This window comes from Chaetura pelagica, unplaced genomic scaffold (assembly GCF_000747805.2).
Source record: "Chaetura pelagica isolate M959 unplaced genomic scaffold, ChaPel_1.0 scaffold116, whole genome shotgun sequence".
Taxonomy (NCBI): Eukaryota; Metazoa; Chordata; class Aves; order Apodiformes; family Apodidae; genus Chaetura; species Chaetura pelagica.
This window is the reverse complement of record NW_009953655.1, coordinates 3,616,999-3,627,079: the sequence shown is the minus strand read 5'-3', so window position 1 is coordinate 3,627,079 and position 10,081 is coordinate 3,616,999. Positions and strand designations below refer to the sequence as shown.

Here is a 10,081-nt window from a genome sequence, read left to right as displayed (position 1 = left end):
CCTCCCTCGGGAGCAGCAGCAACAGCAGCAGCATCCATCCCCCGTCCCGAGGAACGGGAGCGGTTTCAGCTTAGGAAGCCCCGCGGGGGTTGTCTTGGATGGAGGATGCAGGCGCTTGGCACGGAGGCCGCTCCCTGGAACAGATGGGGGTGGCACCGCAAGCTGGTGCGGACAGAGCCCGGAGCGGGGAGCAAACGTTCCGAGCCCCGCAAACGCTCTGCTGGGGCGTTTGGCGGAACCTGCTCGAGCGCTCTGTGCCTAGAGTTGGGTTGGGCTTTAAGCAACTCAACCTCTGTAGCCAACACTAGTTCCCACTGCCTTAACTTCCAGAAGTTGAACCCTGAAATCCTAAATCAAGAACTCGGCGTGGCATTAAAAGCCTCCGTGTAGCTATTTTCACAAGGAGAAGGAAAAATAGTTTGAAAAAACAGCTCTAAATGTGGAAGTTCGTATTACTTACTGAAGGACCCTTGATCACATGCAACAGTTTTATTTTGTAAGGTAAACAAGTGATGCCACCTCTTTTGCTATGAAAGTGTGCGAGTTTTTTAAAGTGCACTTAAAAATGGGGGTTTATATTGACATTAGGGCAGCACGTTAACCCTGGGAGAAGTAACTGGCAAGTCTGGACTGTGAGGAGATGGATTAGGGATGCTGGCACGTTTTATGACAGGAAAAAAGTGGTCTCAAAACTGCATCTCCTCCCACCCGCCACAAATGCTATTGGTGTTGCTGTCATTAAGACTTTCCCATGGTCAGTATGAAATACTTAGAAAACTTTAAAGCATTCCTTTCTATATGAAGCTGCATAAAGAAATTTCCAAACCAAGAAGCAGTACTTAAAATTGAAACAAGTATTTTTGTCATAAGTAATCTCTTGACCTAATGCTTATACAAAACATTTTCCATATATGACACTCACCTAAAATACATATAAAATAAGTTCAAGTTTGGAAATTTGTAGTAAAAGATGATCTTACACTTTGCAGGTAGATGACAGACCTGTGGGATCTGAATATATTTTGAAGTCTGATGCTGAATGTCTTTATAGCAAAGGGGAAATCTAGCATGATGCTGAGGAGTTTAAATGTCAGGAATAAGAACAACTGCTATTTCTGTTAGGTATAAAATATTTTTAAAAAGAAAATTAATGCCTAATGAGAAACACTGAAATCATTGTCACTAAAAATAACAACAAAAGGACATTTTTTTAAGTCAAAAGGCCTACAATGTTGGCAAAGAAGAGAGCTCCCTCTGATTTACAGCTCCATTAGCACTCCCAAAGAACTGGAAGGGTAGAGTCCAGTTTGTACCTCTCTCATGGTCTGTGCTGGCATCCAGGGCACCATTGGCTCTGGAGGATCACTGCTCCAGAGGCTTTTGTTACCAGCATCTGCCACCTTTTGAGGATATCAAGTGCAGGCTGTTTTTGACAAAAGTTAGGACTGGTGTCCTTCAGATACGTGGTGCTACAGAGTGGTTTCCCCCAGTCAGCAAGCAAGCTTCTTCCTTCTCAAAACACCTGCAGAGGCATTAACTTCATGCAGTGTGGATGATCCCACAGAGCTTCCAATTCAACAAGAAGGTGTAGCAATGAGATACACAGCTGTTTCCTCAGAGTATGTCAGACCCCACACCGCCCCCCACCCCCATAACCTTGGAGCATCAGCTATGGCCAAAATAGAGTCATTGCTGTCACACAGGTTTCATTTTGTGTTTGCTTGTCCTTAACACTCTTGCTTTCCTAGGTGGGAAAGTTGCTGTGTTTGCTCCCTCTGCTTTGTCCTTGTGACAGTGGCAGGCAGTGAATACACTGCACAGGTTTTTGATAGAATGACTTTCCAGTTCCTTTATATATATATATATATATGTATGTATGTAATTTATTTGTTTATTTATTTTACGGAAAGCTCTCTCTGGTAATTTAGAATGCAGCAGCAGAAAGCATTTCTCAGTCTCCACAGTTATTCCTTTTAAACTACTTTGTTTCTTGTAAGTTCTGTCTTTAGTTTGTTGCTGTTGTGTATCTTTTCATTAAACCTTCCTGCATTTTTGTTGTTTCTTCATTTTACTGAATAGGAACTGTGTGTATAGATGTCCAAGAAATTACCAGTTTTCATTGATTGATCTGTCAGTTCCAAGGCTGAGTGATTGTATAGAAATGGATGGGATTTAATATATTTTTGAAGTACTTAACACTGAATATAGGAGCAACTTGGAATTACTGCAATATGAAAGTCAGTCTTAGACACATTTTGGCTTTTGAGTTCACTTTGCTTTTAAATAACTTTCCCTCCCTCTTATGTTTAGGAAGTACAGAAGTTGAATCAGCAACTAGAGGAGAAAAACAGAGAGATACAGCAGATGATAAATCAGCCTCCACATGAAAAGGAGAGGGAAATCTTACGACTTCAGAAGAGCTTGGCAGAGAGAGAGAAGGCTCAGGCCACCAGCGATGTTTTGTGCCGCTCACTCACTGATGAAACTCACCAGCTTCAACGCAAATTAGCATCCACAGCAGAAATGTGTCAACATCTGGCAAAATGTCTAGAAGAGAAGCAAAAGAAGGAGAAGGGGAATTCAGATGACCAGATACCTACTGAAAGATCTAATCAGGTATTCTTTTTGCTACTATATTTTTTTCAAGTCTTCTTAGCTTTTGAGGTGTTAATTACAGTATAACAACAGGTGGTTGTAACTGGGGAGTGGTGAGAAAAATCCCTTTAAATAATTTCATGTAAGGTGAAAAGATTACCATGGCAAACTCTAGCTAATTCCAAGTACCAAAAATTTAGGATGGAAGCAGTTGTCAATGACTTGCATTTTGGCCATCTCACTTATCATCAGAGTCTTTTCTTGAAGAGGATCTTGAGAGCTCCCTTCCAACTTCAACGATTCCATGATTACACTTCTTCCCTGCATATACAGGAGACAGTACCTTCTTTATACCACAGCATGCTTCTCTGCATCACTAGATGGTGCTGTGCTTTTGATGGTGATACCTCCTGATGACTTATTTAAGCACCTAAATGACAAAACAAAGATATTTTAAAGTAGTATTTCTATTAAGAAATCTAGAGCACCTGGTCCTCTCTGATCAGGATTTGGCTTTGCACATGTACAACAGACCTACAGAAAGGTGCTTAGGGACAAATAAGTCAAGATGTCTTGGGTTCCCTCGTGGTCTTTCAGTGAAAGGCAATGTTTCTCTCCAGTGGGAATGCTTAGAAACAACGCTTAATGATAGGAACGTGGCAGAAATGCTACCAAGGGGCATAAAGAAGCACCTGGATTTTGGCACACATTGTACATGGTGATGTGGCTTTGCTGCATCATCACCTTAGCTGAATCGTTTCAGCATAGGGTAGAGGTAGATGATGTTGTTCTGTTGTTCCAGAAATCATGATGGTTCAGAATCATTAGCTACTTCTTGATAATATCATAAGAAAGTAACATTTGAGGTGCTGCCTCCAATAACAGATCAGTATTGAGAGCAGGATGCTACAGCCAGTTCTCACAAAAAAGAATCACTCTGTCGTCTGCACTTACTGCTACATAGTGGTAATGTGTGTTTCACATCACTATTCAACTATGGTTTTATGGATAAACTCTATCCATGCTCACTTCTACTTTGTAGAACATCCCTGGAGCATTTCCAAAGAAAACTTATTCACATTAAGGTTACCTGTAAGAAATAGAGGTTGGCTATATATATAGATATAAGAAAAAAGAACTTTTTTTATTATCATATTTTACATGTGATTGATAGACAGGAAACTTGATTGGCTTTGATATATGTAATAAGTAGCTAACCTTGTACAGTGGGGACTTCCCTCTTGAAGAAGAGAAATTTCAGATGCAATTACTAGCTGATTCTAGGGAATTTTGTACAAAAGTGTTCTATATTACTCAAGTACATTGGGGTTTTTTTAAGCAGATGTCACAACTGTAAAAAAGAGGTATCATTTTAGTCAATTATTTAGCAAGCAGGGTTTTTTCCCCTCAGTAATTTCTTCCTAGTACTGGCCAAAATTGACAGTAATAACAAAGCCAGATGACAGCATATCCATGTCTTTCTCATGCTTTTCCCCACTCCAAACAAGTACTTTCCAAGGAGTTTGTGTAAACTTTAGCTCAGTTGTCGTCAGTGTAGACCATCATGCGTGTGAAGTGTGTTATTTTTCTTGTCACTATTAGTATGCTTAGAATTTGGTAAGACATGTTTTCATGACATCACACAGATTTAAAAGCAATACCAAGGTGGTAAAAGCCAGAGTACATTTTTGCTCTGCTTATTAATAATAAAAGCTGTAGGCTGTACTATTACTATTTAGAAATATACTACATAAAAATAAGTAGTCCTAGATGTATGTATTTGTTTCACTGGCAGCAAGCAGTTTTAGAGGAATTTAAAAAACAAACAAACAACAAATTACTTCTAGTTTAACAACATAGCTAAGTAGCTTTTGGGATTTTTTTATGTTAAAGTAACACTTCCTTTATCTGAAAATTATAGCTTTTAGACAATGAAACTTCACTTCAAGCTCTGATCGGCAACCTACAAGATGAAAACAGGATGTTAAAACAAAAAGTAGCTCATGTGAGTACTTTCATTCTGTACAAGGTGAAGATTTGATTGAATATTTTGAATTACAGTACATTTGGAATAGGGAAGGCCTGGTTAATCTGATTAAATGGCAGTTTAATGCAAGTCCAAAATTATTCCTAGTCCTTTCAACATGGCACATAGTCTTTGTTCCCCTAGCTGAGAACAACTTAATACGTTATTTTGAATGTATTGGGGTTTTGTTGTTAAAAACACACCACAGAAAAAAACCCAAAAAATCATGTTCCTTTCATGCATCAGTATTCTACTCCAGGAGAACAGCACTAGGCCCAGTGTTACTGCCAAGCCCTCCCGTTCCATGTTACTTAATACTGTCCTTATGGGATGGTGAATGGGGAAGGCTGCCGGAGAAGAGTGTGGTTTATAGCGTGATCATCATCTGCTCTCCTGTCAAGCTGGTTGCCCACACTCAGGGGATGTGTCAGCATATTATATTACATTATGTTTTCGAGACGTTTGGCCCCGCACACACAGTCTTCAAAAGCTTGAAAGCTTGTGCCTTCCTGTTTCTGTCTTCATGTTCTTCATGACTCTCTGGGTGATCTTTCAGGTGGAAGACTTAAATGCAAAATGGCAGAAGTACGACGCAAGTAGGGATGAGTACGTGAAGCGACTCCACTTGCAGCTGAAGGAGATGAAGACACAGCTGGAGCAGCAGCATGGTGTAACTTCAGCACAAACCACTTCTGACCTGATGCACAAGGAGATATTCCGGTTAAACAAGCTACTGGAAGAAAAAATGAATGAATGTGTAAAAGCAAAGAGAGAATTAGAAGACGTGAAGAAGACGAGTGAAGCAGATAATGAGCGCATACAAATGCTGGAGCAACAGGTCATTACCTTTCTTTTTCCTAGAGGTGGGAATTCTTAGTTTCTCCCCAGACCACTGAAGTCTTAAGGGGGAAAAATGAACTTACTAATTTTAACATTTGCCACTTGTCTTACTCTATTTGGCTGTGCAGATACTTAACAACATAGATTTAAAGGAAACCCACTACTTACAGAACTGCATGCAGTTCTGCCAGCTTTAATACAAAATGTGAAAAACTGAAAAAAATACAGATCCTTTAAAGTACAGATATGAGATGGAGAAGATAATATTGAGATTTTGGGAATAAGTATTTACCAACAAAGGAATCACAGCCTCAGCTTTTTAATCTAACCTGCCAATGCTTTGATTTATAAAATATTAACATGAAGATTATTTTTCAGGTCCTAGTTTATAAAGATGATTTCACATCAGAGAGATCGGACAGAGAACGAGCACAGAGTAAAATTCAAGAGCTTCAGGCAGAAGTTGCATGTCTGCAACACCAGCTAGCAAGAAGACAGGTAAGAAAGCAACAGGCTGCTTTTTCAATTAAAGCATGTCAATAGGATTCAGGGCTAAAATTTACTTTTTAATGTATTAAAAAAAAATCTTAGTACTTTAACACCATTTCAGCTCAGTGCAGCGATCAAAAACTTAAATTTATTTCATAGTCAGTCGTAGTGGAGATGTTTCTCAAGACGTGTAACACCCCTTTCCAGTCCATTTTCCTTCTATCTTGGATCAAGATAGTAAGGGTGAATTCTTAGAAGGAAGAGAAGGATGGCCATGACTCTTAATATTTAAAGTGGCATAGTGACTATATTCAGTGTTTTCTACAAGCCTTCTTTACAACAGTATTAATAAAATTGCAAAAACTGGTGCCTATTTTATTTACAAACCTTCTGGTAAAAACATAAGCAGTGTTTCAGATAAAGGTGATAAAAGTTAACACCTGGTAAAGAATATCTTTGTACAGCATCTTTTTCAAGAGCTCCTCTTTCTCTTTTTAGGACTCAAGAAACCCAACTAGTCACTTCAGAGTTCACGTTGGTAACCAAAGCCACATGTATGTACAGACGAACGTTGAACACGTACGAGGCAACAGCCCAGGCCAAACAGGCACAAGAAGAACATCTTCAGAGTCTGAACAAGCTTCTCCTCCTGCAGACAGTGGAAATTCAGGATCTGAGGGCAGGGCACAGGGTGAACTTAGATGTCCTCACTGTATGAGGTTTTTCAGTGATGAACTCAGTGATGAATTCCTCAAGCATGTTGATGAATGTTGTCAGTGACCACACAATGTGAGGCATGTAAGTCAATCACTACTTTATGAGTAAAACTTTGCTCTATGCACATCTCCTACAGTCCTAAACCAGAGTAATGGAAATGGACAACTCTGAGGAATTAGGAGGATGGACAATATCTACCTCTTCTTTGATTTCACCTTCTCTTGGACTGTGTGAAAGACTGCCAAGTTAAAGCAAAGTGTTTTTCATGAAGAATTATTTTTGCCAACTATGAGGAAGCAAGCATAATGCAAATTCTACTACAAGCTAAACTGAAACTTACAGTGGTAGTTAGCTTCAGAGTGCAGCTTAACTCATTTTTGAGTCTAATTTTTTACAGTAGTCTGAAGACTTGTGAAAAAAAATTACTGAACTTGAAATTTTTCTCCTCTTCCAAAAATGTAGGCTGAAGAACAGGGGAGAAGCATTTTGCAGAAGTAAGGAAAAATCTTACTGTGCTTTGTTTGGATTAAAAGTGAAAGCATTTTCTTGCAAGTAGGGGATGAACTTTCAGATGTCTTATCTGAAAATCCTCGTGTTTCACTGAAATTGGGAGAGGTGAAGAAAACATAAAAGGGCTGGTTACTGACTAAAACTAGCCTGTCTTTTTGCACAGAAACTATGTACAGGGATATTTATTTTTTCTGTGCCGTAAGTAACTTCTGTACACATTTGTAATGTATATTTGTGTAATTATGGATTGTATTCTATTTTATCTAAGGTTTATTTTTTATAATAAAAGTGATTGTGCAGTTGCTTTACTACATTAGTAAAGTGGTCAAAAATCTATCCTTCTGTGCAAGTATTTAGATGTGAAATAGTCCCAGTAACTATACTAAGGGCTAACTGTCATGGTTTCAGATATATGTCAGTACTTCAATGATAGCGAGTGTCTCAGACTATTTTCAAATATGTTGAAAAATCACTCCTCATTTTTGAGAGGAAGAACAACCTTTCAGATGCACAAGAACATATTTAACAACCTACCCTGACACACATCTTTGACAACACCAATGCTAGCTTAAATGTCTTTTTATCCTATCTACACTGGGGCTGACTTCAGTTAAGTATCAGGGGACTGTTCTGAGAAGGTATCAGAAGGTAAAGTGTACAACTGTAACAGGACTACAGTTTTTTCAGCCTTGGCTCCTGGTGTTTCTCACTGTGTCAGGGCTGGAGTTAAGGATGGGATAAAGGCCTAGTGCAACCATCACCTTTCATAATTAAAGCAAACTTACTTGGTATAATGACACTCCTGCTTTGCTTCCTCCCCAGTACTACACTTCAGGAGGATTGTGGCTATTTTCCTTGGGTTTTTCCTTTTCATGATCCTGTTAAAGGAAGATGATCATTTAAACCAATGTTGCCTTAAGTGGGATATTACAAAAAAAAGATGCATGGGCCATTGCATGCAGTATGCATGTGCAAATGTTCTTAGTAATCTAGTCTTTAACTCATTGCAAACCTGTGACACATAACTAGCTTGTTTTTCCTAATACAACATGCACAAGCGTGCAGAGATTTAATTTTTTTAATAACCATTTTACACAGTGCCTTTTAAGGTCTTAGAGATCAGAGCAGCCCACAGAATCCAGGCTGAGAAACTTCCTGTGGCGTAAGTTAACCTTCTTTCTGATGCTTCTCACTAGACAGGCCTTGTTTACAGCTCAGTGTACACCAATACTACATTGCCAGTGATTCATACCGCAGAGTATGGACCTTTTAGTGATTCACAATACAAGACAGTTACAAACACAGCAATAAAGTTAGATCTTGGCAGATCACTGCACTTTTTTTTTTTGCATGTGAGATGATCACTATTTAATACACATCAGTCAGAAGATAAATGCTACAGGTTTCCGCTCCTGTTATTCCCTTGGGTATAGTTGGACAGACTGGCCTACAACTATCAGAGATAGATGCAAGAACTAGAAGAATCTGCAGTGCACAAAAATTAATAGTACCTACTCTTGTGATTTTAAGACCTATGAATTCGATCCCTTGTCAGAGCAGAGATGAAAGTCTGAACCCTGGGAAAGGAGAGCACTTCAGTGCTGGAAACTGGATATAGCTCCACAGAGGACCACACTGGACCAACAGACACAAACAGGTGAAGCTATAGGTTAAGCACAGATTGCAGCTGCCACTTAAAGCTATGCATTAAATTACCAGATTTTGGATAACCTGTGACAAAAATCTAGGACATATCTGCTGTTTTCCAGTATAAAAATAGCTCATTTCAGAGCTATTTTACCATTTCTTGATTTTTTCTGGCTGGTAAAAAAAGCCATACCTGTTTATTTCTTGTTTTGGCTTACCCAAGAAACTGGTTACACACAATATGAAGAACTACCAGTGTCTTACATGCAAATGTTTGTCAGATTCTAGGGCATAAACTATTTCTCCCAAGAAAATTTGTTTATTAGCCAGTGATTTCACTTCTACACTGAAGTCACTGGCAGATCTCTTGAAGAAACAATATCAAGTCTTTACGTGCCCTCTCTTCACCAGGCAAAGCATACACATTGAGGCATCCCAAGCAATTACCACCATCACCTACACTCGCAGCTCAAGGTTCCTCAATTTGCAGACCAGAATGCATTAAAACTGTCAGCTCCACTCTCCCAACACTGAAGTGAAAACAGCCATGAGTTCCCAGCATTTTTTTAACCCTTTAAATTAAGAAAAGCTCCTTGTGACCTCCCATTGATTTTCTCTGACACTTGAATGGCTCCAAGTACTGTGTGTCTTGTTTGTTGAAATGGTAAAAGCAGCCCAGCTCCTTTCCCAAAAGAAAGCAATATATATAAAGGCATATGAGTAAGAAAGTAACTGCATAAAATGAAAGGAACTTCAGTGGCATAAACTTTATGAACTTTCATTATCCATTTGTACCACACTTGTTCACTGAAACACACATCATCTGCAGAAAACTGCAGAAGCAGCTCCTCATGTAAGAGACTCTTGAAACTATAATGAAAAACTATGTGACCATATGGGACTTGGTTCCTATTTGGTTGTGTTGGTAACAGAAGGTATCCAAGATAACTGAACCCTCTTATCAGGCAAAGTTAATGCCCATTTAGGCTTCTGTAAATCTCTCATTGCTGGTGAGCAATGTCTGTACTGCAGAGGCATGCCAAGAAGACAGAGGTACCTCTGTAGGTCCAGGGAAGTTCAGGGGAGTTCAGATAACTGTCTCTTCTGGGACTTGCAGGAATGGGTCTTAGCATATTCCGAGCTGCCAAGATGTATCTGTCCAACTACCTTCACAATTAGCCCATCCCTCCTCCTAAAATTTCTCCCTCATTAAATTACCTTCTCTCAGCTTTGCTCTCCAAATGAGCCCGAGTTCAG

At 39.3% G+C, this 10,081-nt stretch overlaps 1 protein-coding gene across 1 annotated transcript; it reads left to right on the top strand.

Annotated features, from left to right (window-relative positions):
- The first annotated feature begins 98 nt into the window (after nt 1-98).
- On the top strand, nt 99-6,730 carry TNIP2 (TNFAIP3 interacting protein 2). Its single transcript, XM_010000292.1, has 6 exons — nt 99-263; nt 2,311-2,616; nt 4,517-4,600; nt 5,178-5,459; nt 5,840-5,959; nt 6,449-6,730. The coding sequence occupies exons 1-6, from the start codon at nt 99-101 to the stop codon at nt 6,728-6,730; spliced, it is 1,239 nt and encodes a 412-aa protein (XP_009998594.1).
- Nucleotides 6,731-10,081: the final 3,351 nt, after the last annotated feature.

Excerpts from the sequence above, each read along its gene's own strand:
- TNIP2 (XM_010000292.1), top strand. The coding sequence starts at position 99 with ATGGAGGATGCAGGCGCTTGGCACGGAGGCCGCTCCCTGGAACAGATG. Across the intron at positions 2,617-4,516 it reads CTACTGAAAGATCTAATCAG|CTTTTAGACAATGAAACTTC; the intron begins GTATTCTTTTTG and ends TGAAAATTATAG. Across the intron at positions 5,460-5,839 it reads TACAAATGCTGGAGCAACAG|GTCCTAGTTTATAAAGATGA; the intron begins GTCATTACCTTT and ends ATTATTTTTCAG.